The 17,103-nt window shown below is 38.6% G+C and overlaps 1 protein-coding gene across 2 annotated transcripts in view; it reads right to left on the reverse strand.

The window, feature by feature from the left end:
• The window catches only part of TBC1D31 (TBC1 domain family member 31), a 74,846-nt gene that overhangs the window by 22,739 nt on the left and 35,004 nt on the right, over positions 1-17,103 (reverse strand). For both annotated transcript variants that reach the window (XM_049632923.1, XM_049632922.1), the window contains exons 9-16: positions 14,236-14,315; positions 14,011-14,157; positions 11,737-11,870; positions 6,073-6,206; positions 5,553-5,732; positions 4,321-4,553; positions 3,492-3,644; positions 2,054-2,189 (exon numbers count right to left, since the gene is read on the reverse strand). In XM_049632923.1, the coding sequence (XP_049488880.1) occupies positions 2,054-2,189; positions 3,492-3,644; positions 4,321-4,553; positions 5,553-5,732; positions 6,073-6,206; positions 11,737-11,870; positions 14,011-14,157; positions 14,236-14,315 (1,197 nt within the window). The remainder of the gene's footprint in view (positions 1-2,053; positions 2,190-3,491; positions 3,645-4,320; positions 4,554-5,552; positions 5,733-6,072; positions 6,207-11,736; positions 11,871-14,010; positions 14,158-14,235; positions 14,316-17,103) is intronic.

Here is a 17,103-nt window from a genome sequence, read left to right on the forward strand (position 1 = left end):
TTTTTTTTTCAACGTTTTTTATTTATTTTTGGGACAGAGAGAGACAGAGCATGAACGGGGGAGGGGCAGAGAGAGAGGGAGACACAGAATCGGAAACAGGCTCCAGGCTCCGAGCCATCAGCCCAGAGCCTGACGCGGGGCTCGAACTCACAGACCGCGAGATCATGACCTGGCTGAAGTCGGACGCTTAACCGACTGCGCCACCCAGGCGCCCCTAGCCACTCTTAAGAGACAAGCAACACTGACGTGAGGAAAACATTTGCAATGAACAAAAGGGTTACTGTCCTAACTCTATGCTGTATGCAGCCATTAGTTACATATGTCTGTTGAGCGCTAAAATGTGACCAGTCCAAATTGAGGTGTCCTATAAGCTGACTACTGGATTTCAAAGATTTAGTTAAAAAAATTTTTTTAGTGTTTATTTTGCGAGAGAGAGACAGAGAGTGAGCAGGGGAGGGGCAGAGAGAGAAGGAGACACAGAATCGGAAGCAGCCTTCAGGCTCTGAGCTGTCAGCACAGAGCCACCCAACATGGGCTTGAACCCACGAACTGTGTGGTCATGACCTGAACTGAAGCTGGACACTTAACCAACTGAGCCACCCAGGCACCCCTCAAAGATAAAGTAAAACAGCTCATTAACCATGTCTTTATACTAATTACATATTAAAATAATTTGCAAATATCTGGAGTTAAATAAAGTGTTGTTAAAATTAATTTCATCTGTTTCTTCTTACTTTTTTAATGTGGCCATTAGAAAACAAAATTGCCTATGTGGCTCACATTGTATTTCTACTGGATAGCGCTGCCCCAAATGGCACAAACAGCCCATGTAAATCGATAAGAGAAAACTTGATAGAAAAGCGGACAAATGATAATGGATATACAATTTATATTTCTTCCACAAATGGAAGACAAGTAACTGGAGAGATATTTAACCTCACTAGCAAGAAAAAAGAGGCAAATTAGAATATATAATTTCCACCCAGCAGATTGGCAAATATTAAGACTGATGCACTCCAAATTGACTAGGGTATAGGCACTCTTACATATGCACTTAAAATAACATAGGTGGGTTCATTTTTGGAGGATAATTTGGTATGCCTTGGAATTTACTCAACAAAACTGTGTCTGCAACTCAAGGTTTGTACTGAGAACATACAACCTAGCACCATCTTGTAGAGCAAAGCATTGCAAACAACGTCAATGTCCAATAGCAAAGGATTAGTTAAATAAATTATGACAGTCACACAATGGAATACTATGCAACCATAAAAAAGGGAAAAGATAGGGGGTGCCTGGCTGGCTCAGTCAGTGGCGTATGAGACTCTTGGTCTCAGGGTTTGTGAGTCTGAGCTCCGTGTTGGGTATAGCAATTACTTAAAAATAAAATTTTGGGGCGCCTGGATGGCTCAGTTGGTTGGGTGTCTGACCGGCTCAGGTCATGATCTCACTGCTCGTGAGTTTGAGCCCCATATCAGATTCTGTGCTGACAGCTCAGAGCCTGGAGCCTGCTTCAGATTTTGTCTCTGTCCCCCTCTGCCCCTCTCCTGCTCGCTCTCTGTTTCTGTCTCTCTCAGATATAAAAAATAAAACATAAAAAAAAAATTTTTTTTTAAATCTTTAAAAGAAAAAGATATATATCCATTTTCTCATTTTATTTCTGGGGACAAAATGAGGGAAAGTAGGAGAAAGGTCTATTTTTGACTCCATGTATTTAATAATGGAAATTTTCTTAAACTGGCCATGTGTACATTTTTATATTAAAAAAGAGTACTTCCCTACTTCAGTTAGTGGTTAACTGATTCTTCCATTTTTAGAGAAATAGTCATCAAGGATACCAGTCAAATTGACTAATTTTCTTGACATTTCTGAAAACTTAAAACTATTAATGAAAGAGATCAGGAAAAGCTGAGGGAAAAAGTAAATAAAATCAAAGGGTCTATTTAGTATTCATTGTGGATCCTGGCAATAACCTTTAACTTGAAGGTGGTCATGACATTTGAGTGAGAGTGAATGGAGATCATGTGTGGGTACTAAGAGAAGAATCATGAACCTTTCTCTCGATTTCATCGTTCAGTCTTCTTAGTTCCATTTCACACTGATCTTGCTGAAGCTTCAGAAAGCGCCTTCTTGTAGCATCTTGTAAGTGCATTTCCTTCGCTCTCAGCTCTCTTTTCACAGAAGCTAGTCTTAAACACAAAATACATCAAGAGGAAAGCATGAAAACATTTCCCAATGTGGATTTAAATGGAAAAATGCTACGTTTTGCAACAACGAAAGGCCTGCCCCCCATTCTGGCCCATATCCCCAGCGTAGCTGCTGTTGTACCACACACAGCTGCAGGAGTAATACACACACACACACGCACACACACACACACACACACACACACACACACACACAGAACAAACGACGCCCATGTCTGCATTTGTGAAAATGACAAGCGGTCCAAACACAACTGGCTATTCTTTTCATATTTAAAAGTTCCTAACAGGTCTACTCAGATCATCTCAATATAATCGATATCCTTTATCTGAAGGAAGAATGCCAAAAAACGCTCCAGTGTTACCAAAGATTATGTATGCTTATTCTTTCAGAATTTTAGGAGCACGTTACTGCTCAGTTCAGTCATTCTTTTTAACCCACACGTGAAATCGGTTTCATGAAGTCCCAATCAAAAGTAAAAATAAGTAAACAGTTACAGAAGTGAGTTTCCCCACAATTTGGCATAGTCTTAATGCTCATCCCATAATCTTAGTTTAAACATTTTGTTTTATGAATATACTTTTGAATAAGCATTTAATACATCTTCCTCTGGCCTCCAACGCATGAAATGCATAATGAGATAATCCTTTTATGTTCCAATTTTCTTTTTTTTTTTTTTTTTTATTTTTTTTTTTTTTTAACGTTTATTTATTTTTGAGACAGAGAGAGACAGAGCATGAACAGGGGAGGGGCAGAGAGAGAGGGAGACACAGAATCTGAAACAGGCTCCAGGCTCTGAGCTATCAGCACAGAGCCCGACGCGGGGCTTGAACTCACGGACCGCGAGATCATGACCTGAGCCGAAGTCGGCCACTTAACCGACTGAGCCACCCAGGCGCCCCTATGTTCCAATTTTCAAGTCACACAGATATGTTTAAAACATAATTTTCAAAATTATACTCCCCTAAAGGTGATTTATCCAGTGCTGTATTACAAAGCATTTCTGCCTACAGTACAATGGTGTTTCTCATAATGTCCTCCAAGGAACATTAGATCTTGTATTACATCTGAAAAATCAGTGCAAAGTTATCTTCAATGTAGTTTTGGAATTACATTTCACTATATGCCAATTTTTTGATGTGGTATATGCAGGTATCTTTTTACTAACTTGAATATTTGCTTAATGGGCATGCCATGGCTGGGTAATGTTGTATATAGAAACAAGAAAGTAAAAATCATCCAACTGACTCCCATGTCCAGAGTTTTGCGAAATGATCGACACACACCTCTGTCTCTGCTGTACCATCTTCTCCTCCTCCTGTAAGAGCATTTCTCTCCTTGTCTCCTCAGCTTTACGAAGTAGTTCTTGTTTTTGGTACCAAGCTTCATCTTCAACTCTTTGCTGGTCTACTTCAGCTTGCATATCTTCAACCATCTGCCTTAAATAGATAATATTATTATATCAAGATGCAAACAAGACCCCAATATGCATGTGTGGTTATGAAAGGGTAAATTACTATTTCCCTTTGAGACCTTGAATTACTGCCTTTCACTTTTACAAATAAAATTTTAGCTCATTAAAGTAGTAGAAAACATGGAAAAGGGGGCGCCTGGGTGGCTCGACTGGCTGATTGTCTGACTCTTGATTTCGGCTCAGGTCATGATCTCACAGTTTGTGAGTTCGAGCCTCACATCAGGCTCCACGCTGACAGAGCGGAGCCTGCTTGGGATTCTCTCTTCCTCTCTCCCTGCCCTTCCCCTACTCTCTCTTGCATGCATACACGCTCTCTCTCTCTCAAAATAAATAAACTTAAAAAAAAAAAAAGCATTGAAAAGGACGCCCTACACAAGTCTCACAAAAAAATGCAGACAAAGAAAACGGAGTAACTTAAAATCCAAGAACAACTAAAACACAAAATGTATACCAGATCAAAATGTCATTATTTTACTTCTATATGCAAGAATTAAATATCTTTAAAGATATTTCTAGCCTTCAAACTCTGATTTTACACAAATACTTAATAATTTACATGTGTTTCTTACAAAAAATTTTCTTGTCTGTATTTTTAACAGATTTTGCTTCTATCACACAAAGAACAACTGTTCTATGATTACCTCTCCCTTAAGAAGTCCAACTCATCATTCCTTATTCGTTCTCGCTCCTGTGTCTGATAGTCCACAATAAACTTTGGATACTGGTTAAATACTGGATATTGCCCTTTCGTCAACGCCACAAAAGCATCAAGCTTGCCGTTCGGATGAATATCGGTAGGAGTGGTATCCATGAGATGATAAACTTCTCTAATCACAACACTTATATCCAGGTTATTCCGATGATGAAAAAAATACTGTAAGAAAATTTTGTGTTTAAGTTGAGATTTACCTAACAAAGCCATTATGACGTAGAATTAAAACGAGTTTAAAAAGTAAATGTGAATTTATCTTTAGGAGGATTTCTTCCTTCCTCCCTTCCTACTGCCTTTCTTTCTTTTTTGGCAAATTCGCTGAAGCTTTTCTTATCCTAAGTTTTAAAATGAAGATCCAATTTCATATTTTCAAAGTCAAATAAAATTTCAAAACCAAACATTTGAAATAATACTTTGAAAATCTGAACTCAAACCAAAGGCTTCCTTTGTATCAGAAGAAGAATGCTTCACCCAACAATGGAATAAACTTTTCTGCTTGCATTCTTTTCCCTTCAAAATCCAAAATAAATAAAACTGAAAATAAATTAGCTTGATTCATTAAACACATCTGAACTGTTTCCACATTAACTTGTTCTGCTGGCAGGTCCGAACTCTAACATACATACATGGATGTATCCTGCAAACATTAAGTAAAAATAAAGTTTGACGGGAACCACAAAATAAGTAACAAACAAACCCAATTCATCCCGTCTACCGAAAAAGCCTCCCCCTTTAAAAACCTCCTCTAATGCTGTCAAGCAACTTTCCGGCCAAGTCTCAGAATTCTCCTAGTTACCACTTTGTATGTGTGTGTAATAAGCATGCAGATTGTCACGGACCAGATGGATCGCTGATAAAACCACGCACAGAATTAACAACGACCCAACGGTTAAACATCCTTTCCGTAGGCAACAAGCACTAAATTCCAGTGTTACCAAGTTTGTTTTCTAAAGGGATGATTTTAAGACAGTTAGTCTGCTGTAACTGTCTGTTGAATTATCTACCAACTACGTCAGGGTGAGGATGTGATATAACTTGCTCTCCACTGTTTACCATGTTCCACGGGCGCCGGACGTGCAACAGGTACTCAATAAGCGAATGGAGTTTTCAACTGAAATACATGAAAGTTGAGAACTGCTACTTGAGAACAAGGATATTTACCTCAAAATCATCTCTGAGACTGCAGTTGAGCAGAGGAGCCCTGGAACATGTGTTGTAAGCCACGACAGTCATCAGGAGGAATGAAGGATGGTTGGAAAAGATATTATCAAATAATTTTAGCCACTCCTCTCTTGTTAGTACTTCTGAAAAAACGGTTTCAAGAAGAGGCCATGCATACAGCTACAATCAATAAGGAAAAATTGATCAGTCTTCTACAGAAAAGCCGTAAGTCATTCACTGCTAATACTCTCTTACATTTGATGTAGCTATTAAAATCGTTATATCAAAAACAATTATGGAAAGAACTACCTCACTATGGACCCTTCTTTATAGATTTTTAGGAGAGCAGTTTAATGGAGAAAAAGAATGGAATACTTTTTATTCCATTCTTTATTCCAAAATATAAGAGGTGACCGGTCTTTTATTATATACGTTCAAGAAAATACTGCTATATTTATACCAGAACCAATGTGAGCTTCCAAAATAAGTCATGTTATTCTAAAAACCTTTTACTTCTTACCTGGGAAGTTATATCATGATCTATGAAATGCTGCAGTAGTTCTTTGTCGTGAAATGCCAGAACATTTTCTATCATACTGAGAATATTGATAGGAGGATTAGGAAAATATTCAAACCAGTGTTGACACCAATTGACTATGAAGAAAAAAATGGGAAATTTATCTTTACCATTCTGTATTATCAGAGGACTTTGTAATTCTTAAATGTATCCACTCTTTATGTCCTTAATATGCCCATTAATAAAGAAAACATGATAACTCTTTAAATTCTAGAATAATCGATTTTAAAGTTCCATCATGTTAGCTTAGTATTTTAGGTCTATAGAACTGGCCAATTTCTCCAAATGAGAGCGGTCAATGACAAAGTGTCCATTAAAACAAACAAAACTTCCCAAAGTATTCCTGATCCTCACCACACGGCACTCTGCTTCCTGCTTCTCCTGGTTAACAAAATGACCCTTCTAAAAAAGGTTCCTTTTTAAGTCTTCATTAAATGTGATGAATGTTAAGTGCCAATCTCCTGAAATCTACTCAAATTCATACCTAATCAAAATTAGAAAAGTTCACGGGAAATGTTAAAAATTACATTCTTATGCATCAGTAGCAATACATTAAAAAAATGGGCATGTATCAAATCCCTATTCTTGAAATGTTATATGAGAATAAACACGTCTCCATTACTAGGACAAGAATGACTGTTCCACAGCCATGGTAACAAGTAACCACCAGAATTGTTTTCATTTTTATATTTTAATTAAAAAAAATTTTTTTTAATGTTTATTTTTGAGAGAGAGAGAGAGAGAGAGAGACAGAGAGAGAGAGAGTCAGGGAGCAGCAGAGAGAGAGAGGGAGACACACAAACTGAAGTAGGTTCCAGTCTCTGAGCTGTCAGCACAGTGCTTGACACAGGGCTCGAACCCACAAACTGTGAGATCATGACCTGAGCTGAAGTCGGAGGCTTAACCGACTGAGCCACCCAGGCGCACCACAGCCCCCAGCATTGTTTTTAAATCTATGTCATCAATGACAACCTATTCAGTTGACCTACCTTTGAAAACCAAACAGTGACAGCGGTATCCTCTGAAAGTCAGCCAGTGGAAAGCATTCTGCTAAAGATGCTTCTAAAGCTGACTTTAGGGGCGCCTGGGTGGCTCAGTCGGTTGAGCAGCCGACTTCGGCTCAGGTCATGATCTCGCGGTCCGTGAGTTCAAGCCCTGCGTTGGGCTCTGTGCTGACAGCTCAGAGCCTGGAGCCTGCTTCTGATTCTGTGTCTCCCTCTCTCTGACCCTCCCCTGTTCATGCTCTGTCTCTCCCTCTCTCAAAAATAAATAAAATGTTAAAAAAAAAAAAAAAAAAAAAAAAACAAAACTAACATAAAGCTGACTTTAACTCACCAAGTAACCACTGCAACCCCCAAAACATTCTTCTCAAAAACCCTGGTAAGATCAGTACGTTTCACTCAATGAAGTGTAAATAACCACCACAGTGCTCCTTAATTATTAAATTCAGATTTTTTTACTTTAAACATTGAGTTGTGATTTCATCCTATGATGATAAGATCTCCTTCTTTCTCATATTAGCAAAAGAAGGCTTCGATCAGCAGAATTTTGGATACATATGGTTTATAAAGGGCTCACTAATGCCAGAAGTCAATTATTTATTAGAAAGTAAATTTGAGTTAATAATTAAGGCATTAATAAACTCTTGCAAAGACTAAACTTTAAAAGACATTATTTCAACTTCTTTAACTGCTGCTTTTAAGTTAACTTTAAAAGAAAAATCCAGTTCAGGGGCGCCTGGGTGGCTTAGTAGGTTAAGCGTCCAACTCTGGATTTTGGCTCAGGTCACGATCCCACAATTTGTGGGCTCAAACCCCGTGCTGTTAGTGTAGAGCCTGCTTGGGGTTCTTTCTCCCTCTCTCCTCCTCCCCTGCTCATGAGCTCTCTCTCCCTCATAAATAAATTTAAAAAAAAAAGAAAAAAATGCAGTTCAGCAACATGTAATAAGTACCTACCATGTCTCAGACACTGCTAGTGCTAGGAATTTTCACACACACACACACACACACACACACAGCCCTGATTCCTGTATCTAAATCTTCATCAACAGAACAGTGTTCTCATTTAGGCACGAGGGAAACCCCGCTTTACACGGAAACTGTTTGCCTTCTCTTCTTTCATTCTGCTCGGTGTCACCACAACAGAGTGTGCATAGAGGACCCAGTGACAGAACGGGGAGCAGGATAAAGAGAAATACCTGCGTGGAGATCCCTGACCAAACCACAATAACTTCCTCTTGGTCATAAAAGACCATAAAGAGTGCCTACAGAAGACTCTTATAAACATTCCAAATTCGACATCAAAGTGACCGTGTTCCATCAAACTTTCCCCTAGGTCCCAAGTAGACTGTGAACCTAAAAAGCCAGAACAACGGCATATTGCAAGCAGTGCTAACATTTAGTTGGAGCTCAGTAAATGTTTACTTGCAATAAAGTTAGAGACCCTTGATGAAAACTCACAGCTACTCATGCTGATCATGATGGATCTTCTAGATTTAGATTTCAGGTTTAGAAGAGAAAATCAATTTCCCTAGCACACAATCATACTCCAGGGATGTAACAAGATTTTACTGGAAATTAGTTTTGCACGCTTACCTAGATATAATAAGCTTTTCTTATGGTAAAACATAATGTGCCACTTTAACCATTTTTAAGTGCACGATTCAGTGCCATCAATTATATTCACAGTGCTGTGTAACCATCACTATTTGCAAAATCCTTTTCCAAAAAGAAACTGTACCCATTCAGCACTAACATCGTATTTCCACCTCCCACAGCCCCTGGTAAGCTGTAATCTACTTTCTACGTCTATAAATTTTCCTATTTGAGATATTTCATATAAATTTGTCCTTTTATGCCTAGCTTATTTCACTAAGCATAATGCTTTCAAGGTTCATCCATGTTGTACAATGTATCAGAATTTCATTCCTTTAGATGATGGAATAATATTCCATTGACTATATATATAGATAGATATAGTTTATCCATTCACCTGTTAACAACAATGATGTTAACATAATGAGGATGGTGATGGTGACACTCAGGCTGTTTCTATCTTTTGGCTGTTTGGAATAATGCTGCCATGAACATTCACATCCAAGTATCTGCTTGGGGCTCTGTTTCCAGTGCTTTTGGGTATATCCCTAAGAGTGCAATTGTTGGGTTATATGGTAATTTTATGTTTAACTTTCTGAAGAACTGCCAATTTTCCACAGTGAACGTACATTTTACATTTCCAGCAGTGTACGAAGGTTCCAATTTTTCTCCATTCTCGCCAACACTTGTGCTTTTTTCTGTTTTTTAATTATAGCCATCCTAGTAGGTATAAAGTGGTATCCTCGTGTGTGGTTTTATGACTAATGATCCAGAGGATCCTTTCATGTACTCGTTAGCCATTTGTGTATCTTCTAAGGAGAAATGTTTAATCAAGTCCTTTGCCCATATAAAAATTGGATTGTCTGTTGTTGAGTTGCTTCTTTTCCTTTTAAAACTCTAAGTGTTATTGCCAGAGTAAACTAGTAAAACCCTTCTGAGGAATCAGTTGGAATACTCGTATTTTATGACCTAATAATACTAATTGTAGGAATCTGACCAAGAGAAAATACTGTAAATATTTATACGTGAAGATCATTATAACACTGCTTCTTTAACTAGGTAAAAATGAAAAATAACCTAAATGTTCAACAACAGATCAAACTAGTACACTCACATTAGAGAATATTATAATCATGTGGGAAAAAAAAGAATATTATAGTCACTAAAATATTTATAAAGTTTATAAAAAGAAATATACATATTAAATAAAATAGTATAATTATAAAAATATAAAAATTAAAAACCTGCTTTTAAGTATGGAAAAATTATCAGAAAAACTAAAAGTCTAGCAGTTGGCACTAAACTATGATATACCTGTATAATGAAATATTACATTATGCAGGGAATAAACTATGTTTTTCAAGAATATTTAATGATTTGGGGGAAATGCTCTTACAAGAAATTCATCAAGGGGTGCCTGGGTGGCTTGTCATTTGAGCTCCAGCTCTTGATTTCAGCTCAGGTCATGATCTCATGGTTTGTGAGATTGAGCCCTGCGTTTGGCTGTGCTGACAGGGTAGAGCCTGCTTGGGATTCTCGCTCTCTCTCTCTCTCTCTCTCTCTCTCTCTGTGCCTCTTCCCTGCTTGTACTCTCTCTCAAAAATAAATTAAAAACTTAAAAAAATTCATCAGTGTATGGGGGTGCCTGCCTGGGTGGCTCAGTCAGTTAAGCGTCCGGCTTTGGCCCAGGTCACGATCTTGTGGTCTGTGAGTTCGAGCCCTGCGTCGGGCTCTGTGCTGACAGCTCAGGGCCTGGAGCCTGCTTTGGATTCTGTGTCTCCCTCTCTCTCTCTGCCCCTCCCTCTCCTGCTCATGCTCTGTCTCTCAAAAATAAATAAAACATTAAAAAGAAATTCATCAATGTATTACCAAAGATTATAAATGGGGAGGAGGAACACTGGTGAATTTTCTTTTGTATATTTTCCTATATTTTCTCCAATGATCAGGAAAAAGTTATCAAATCAAATGCAATGTAATTAAATGAACAAAAAAACATAAAGTATACTAAAATATTCACAATATATATGCTTGAATCATTTTATTTCTACTCTTCAGAATTTTACTGTTATAGTTAAGTGCTTATCTCCTTTGTACAAGAAAACCTTTTTAAATAATTTAAAATACAAATGAAACTGGTTATTTTTGTTAAACCAATGTAAATTGGATCTGGTTTATCAACTGTTTAGCTGACCCAATTATATTAAGATGAAGAAAGGATTCAGTTTTCAGTGTAGACGAGCTGGTAACACAATGGTTGGGAGCACAGGCTAGAGTCTGACTGCCTGGGTTCACATCCCTGTTCTGCTACTAACCTACCCTGGGGAACTTAAGCTATCTGTGCCTCAGTTTCCTCAACTATAAGAAGGATATAATAACACCCACCTCATAGGACTGTTGCAAGATTTAAAGAAGTTAATAAAGGCAAAATAATAAGAATGCTACCTGTTAAAGAGAAAGTTCTCAATAAATGCGCAGTATGAATAATGAGAATGAGGATAGCAGCCAGAACTTGCCACATTAGGCACTGTGTGCTAAATGCTTTACGTTCTCACTAAAATCCTATGAATAATAACTGACTTTCAGTAAGTGAAGCATCTGCTTCCTTCTGACCACCAAAATCCGGCCTATAACATTATCTTCTAAAATGCAACTATCCTGAGTCCCCTCAGTGGCTCAAACAGATGAGCATCTGACTCTTGATTTTGGCTCAGGTCATGAACCCAGGGTCATAAGATTGAGGCCTGCGTCAGGCTCCACACTGACTGTGGAGCCTGCTTGGGATTCTCTCTCTTTCCTTCTGTCCCCCTGCTCCTCCCTGCCAATAAAAAATAAAATGTAACTATCCAAGTTCTCTTGTAAATTAAAAAAAAAAAGTTTATGTATAAATGTCCCAACTGTCCATTTTGTGCTCTGTTTGCTTCCCACTAGAATTATTGAATGTTGCAAAGTTGCAAAGACAGCAGAAAAATACACAGGGATCCACTCTTGGTTTCATTATTACACACTTACTTACTTATGAGAGTAGCAACAACTTCAAAACAGATGAGTTGGTTGTTCTGGAATAATTTTACAAACGGAAATGCCAAGAGTGGAAGATACGGTGTGTCGCTAAAGATGGCAGACCAGTGAGCTAATGCGGAGAGCGTTCTGTGGATCAGACAAGGAAATGCACACCAGGAAGCAGTTTACTACTAAAATTTATCTATGTAATATATCAACATGATAAAAAACTGGATACAGGGGCGCCTGGGTGGCTCAGTCGGTTGAGCATCCGACTTCAGCCCAGGTCATGATCTCGCGGTCCGTGAGTTCGAGCCCCGCGTCGGGCTCTGTGCTGACAGCTCAGAGCCTGGAGCCTGCTTCGGATTCTGTGTCTCCCTCTCTCTGACCCTCCCCCGTTCATGCTCTGTCTCTCTCTGTCTCAAAAATAAAATAAACGTTTAAAAAAAATTAAAAAAAAAAATTGGATGCAGAAGGGATATTTGGCGAAAATTCTCCCTCCTACTTTTATCATGTAGCTTACCTCCCCAGAACCACTGTTAAAAGTATAGTGATTTTACTTGACAAAAAGTATAGTGATTTTACTTTACTTTACAAAAAAATATTGTGATTTTAAAAATCACAAACGTAAACGTTGTTTTGCACCTTGCATTTTTTGCTTAAATAGTATCTTGGAAATAGTTCATTATCAGTATATGTGGAGCTTTGATACACAAGACAGTTGTGTATAAATATACCCTAATTTCTTTAACGTGGCCTTACTGGGCATTTGTTTCTAATCCTTTATAACCAATGCCATGCTTACTGTTGTATTTACATCATTCTTAATGTGGGAATATAGATTTGGATAAATTCCTAGAAATGGAATTGCTGAGTCAAAGGACATGTGCATTAATTTCAATAGCCAGTGCCAAATTCTTCTCTGCAAAAATAGTGTCTGTTCACATTCTCATTAGCAGAGTTAAGGGGATGCCCATTCTCTCACTCTAGCCAACATGTTTTATTATCAACCTACTTTTTATACCTTTAGTCTAGATGCAAAATGGTATTTCAATATGGTTGTATATATATATATATACATATATATATATACACACATTTACACATTTTTTCCAATGCAATTTTATTTTTGTTAAAAAAATTTTTTTTGTAATGTTTATTTATTATTGAGAGACAGAGAGAGACAGAGCATGAGCATGGGAGGGGCACAGAGAGGGGGAGACGTGGAATCTGAAGCAGGCTCCAGGCTCTGAGCTGTTAGGCTTGAACTCACAAACCACGAGATCATGACCTGAGCCAAAGTCAGATGTTTAACCCACTGAGCCACCCAGGCACCCCTCCAATGTAATTTTGATTAGCATTTATTATAAGGGAGGTACAGCATCCTTACATGTTTAAGAACCATATCCCCAGCTATGAACTATACATTCAATCCTTTTTGGTTTTTATTGGTTGGTCCTTTCCATGTTCATTTACATGAATACATCATATAGAAATTAGCCTTTTATTTATCTGATGTTTTGTATATATACGTACTTTCTCGGGTTCATGTATGTCTCTGGGGAATTTTTTTACATGTAGAGATTGCTGTTCATATCAAGCTCTTCTAGATATGTCATGCTCAAAAAAGGCCTGCCTTACTCTAGGACTGCAATTCTCCCATATTTACTTCTGATACTTTTAAGGTTTGTCTGTCTTTTTTTTTTTTTAAACCTTTCGTTTTGAAATAGTTTCAGGTTTACGAAAAGTTGCAAAAACAGTAGAGCGTTCCTGTATATCTTACTCAAATTCTTCTCATGTTAACATCTTGCATAAACACAGTAGTTATCAACACTTAGGATTTAACATTGGTACTATGCTAGTAACTAAATCAGACTCATTCAGATTTTATCATTGTTCCCATTTTCCTGTGTGCTGGGTTTTCACCTCGCCAGTCTAGGATATAACACCGCATTCATTCGCTAAGTCACCATAGGTTCTTCCAGTGCGGGAGCTCCCCAGTCTCTTATTTTTTGGACACTGACATTTTTGAGGAATACCAGTTATTTTATAGATTGGCCCTCAATGTTTTCTCATGATTTGGACGGACGTTATAAATGTTTGGCAAGAATATCAAGAAAGTTATGGGCAACATACTGATGTGTGTTACTACTGGTGACTTTAAATTTGACTACTTGGCTAAGGTGGTACCTGCTGAGTTTCTCTACTATAAAATTACTATCTTCCCATTCGTAATTAATAAATACCTCGAGGAAGATTCCACACTGCTGCAATATACTGAGCATACCTCTGTAATACTCTGAGTAGTTTCCTACTTTTGATGGGGTATTTCTTCTGAAGGTTGAGAAATGCCACGTGAACACCTTTATCCACCAGGCTACTAAATGCAGTATGATTTTCAGGTAGTTGTAGCAGAGAGCGCCAAATGAACATTCTGAAATAAAAATAGAATTTTAACCAAGAGAAGTTTGGGGGGTGCAACTGATTTAACATAAAAGAATATAAATTTTACCTGTATTTCGCTGGATATTCACCATAGCCTTTTAATAAGATTTGTAAACGCTTTTTGTTTAATCCATCTGACACCTCATTCTTAAAGACAAAAAATAATGTCGATAAATGACGTAATCACAAAACTGAAAAGGTAACACAGCCCACAGTGGCTTTCCAACTTCAGAACACAACACACAGTAAAAAAAAATTTTTTTTACACCTGAGACTTTCTATTCTCTCTCTCTCCAGTGTGCATACCGTGTGCAGATAAAGTTCCTGACCTATTCTAGGTCCAATTCTGACAAACTTTTCTGTAAATGGTCAGTCGATTTCTTCCCTCTCCCTCTTTTTTTCCATCTTCTTGCTTTTTTTTTTTTTTTAATGGAAATCTGAAGGTCTTTTTTAAAGTTTATTTATTTTGAAACAGAGTGTGAGCAGGGGAGGGGCAGAGAGAGAGAGAGAGAGAGAGAGAGAGAGAGAGAGTATCCCAAGGAGGCTCCACACTGTCAGCATAAAGTCTGACACACGGCTCGATCCCACGAACCATGAAATTATGACCTGAGCTGAAATCAAGAGTCAGACGCTCAATTGACTGAGCCATCCAGGTGCCCCTCCCCGCCTTACTTTTAAGTCAATTTTTATCTTGATGGAAAAATACTTCATAAATTTTTGGATTATAAAGCCAGTTTCACAGATTACTTCATTTGATACTAACAACTCAATGAAACGGATGGGATGCTGTTTTCTTTTCTTTGAGAAAATGGGAAGGTCAGAGCTCAGTGCCACGAACCTGTGAGTTCAGGTCACTAACTTGCTGAATAAGTCTCAGCTAAAGACTCAAAGCCAGACTTTCTGACTTAGTTCAATGCCAATGTGAGAGGGGTGAAGGGAAAACCCAAGATGATAGCGAATGAAGATCCCCATTTGAGAGCCATGCACCAGACGCTGAGGGCAACTGGGCAAGACTGGAGCCGTGTGATCTGTGAAACAGATATATTCATTTTTGTCATCTGCAGGACACCTGCTGCCACTGCAACCTCTTTTTAAACAAAGATAAAATGCCCGGGTGAGTTTGGCCTGAGTTTGATCTGTTCTCATCTGGACCATCTATGGGTAAAGATCCCACTTCCCCTTCTAGGTCCTGACACTGATCGTTGAAGAGATGCATCTCACCGTGCACAAGGGCTCTCCTTCGCCCTACTCTTAGCGCTGGCTGAGGTTTGCTCAGAAGCAGACTGCTCCCTGATGTATTTCTGTGGGATTTCCAAATTTCACTAATACTAGAGCTCTGCCAGACGCCCTGACTGTGATGTCTCTTTTATTTCCCAGAAGTCAACTGGGATCATGGCCACAGTTTTCCCAGAAAAGGCTCCTGTAAATTCTCAGGAAAGCTGTAGTCAGACCATGTCTCAGAGCTAACATTCAGCTTATTCTTTCATTAGAGCATCAACTAATAGGAACAACATTGTCCAATCTTTACACAGCTAGACTTGTGCCTGCTACTTAGCATTTTAAAACTAAACCCTGGGGCACCTGGGTGGTTCAGTCGGTTAAGTGTCCAACTGTGGCTTAGGTCATGATCTCACAGTTCGCAGGTTTGAGCTCTGCATCGGGCTCAGTGCTGACAGCTCAGAGCCGGGAGCCTGCTTCGGATTCTGTGTCTCCCTGTCTCTGCCCCTTCCCTGCTCATGCTCTGTCTCTCTCTCTCTCAAAAATAAATCAACATTAAAAAAATTTTTTTAAGTAAAAAAAATAATAAATAAACCCTAAACAATATTTTGTTTAGGGTTACAGGTAGAGATGATAAAACTATAAAGATAATCAAGGACACAATTAAAATTTTTTTTTTTCAACGTTTTTTATTTTATTTTTGGGACAGAGAGAGACAGAGCATGAACTGGGGAGGGGCAGAGAGAGAGGGAGACACAGAATCGGAAACAGGCTCCAGGCTCCGAGCCATCAGCCCAGAGCCTGATGCGGGGCTCGAACTCACAGACCGCGAGATCGTGACCTGGCTGAAGTCGGACGCTTAACTGACTGCGCCACCCAGGCGCCCCAATCAAGGACACAATTAGCACAAAAGCGAGGACAATAGTTACATCTCTGGGACAGGGAGAGAGATGTGGGTGGGGATACGCACACAGGAGCTTCAAAGCCATGGGTAACACGCTCTTAATGAGGATCTGGGTATGCCCAGAAAAGTGTTAACATGTCAGGTCTGAGAATGCTACCCTTAGAAAGGCATACTTACAAGGTTTGGCCTTGTCTAGTGCCTAGAAACCTGGATTTCGAGAAAGTTCCCACTATCCCCAGAACCAGTAAGAGCGGCTCACTGTGCCTGAATTGTTTGTATGCTATGATGTATGCTGAATACCTAATTTCCATGTAGACTCTGGGATTTTGACATGTACTAAACAGAGAATGCCTACATAGCCAGCCTCCACTAAAAGCTCCAGGCACTGGCTCTCTAATGAATTTCCCTGTAGACAACACGTTATATTTTTTACACGAGTTTCACAATTTTCAAATGCTCAGAGAAAAAAAGGGGTTATTAAAATTAATGTGAAAAATGTCAAGTGCTGGTGAGACCATGGAGCACTGGAGTTCTCAAATACTAGAGCTCTTGGTGGGAATACGCATGGTTTCAATCAACTTCTTGGGAAAACTGACAACTTACTACAGATGAATAAGCGCATTGCTAATAAGCCAGTAATTCCATTGCTAGGTTTATATCCGGCATAAATGTGTCCTATGTTCACAGAGATGTAGTAGAATGTACTAGAATAGTGGCAGCCCTATTTCTAATAGCACAAAAAATTAGAAAACTACCCGAATGCTTACTGACTACAGAATGGATAAAATATGGTTTATTCACATGATGGAATTT

The sequence above is a fragment of the Panthera uncia genome, chromosome F2, assembly GCF_023721935.1.
Source record: "Panthera uncia isolate 11264 chromosome F2, Puncia_PCG_1.0, whole genome shotgun sequence".
Classification (NCBI taxonomy): domain Eukaryota; kingdom Metazoa; phylum Chordata; class Mammalia; order Carnivora; family Felidae; genus Panthera; species Panthera uncia.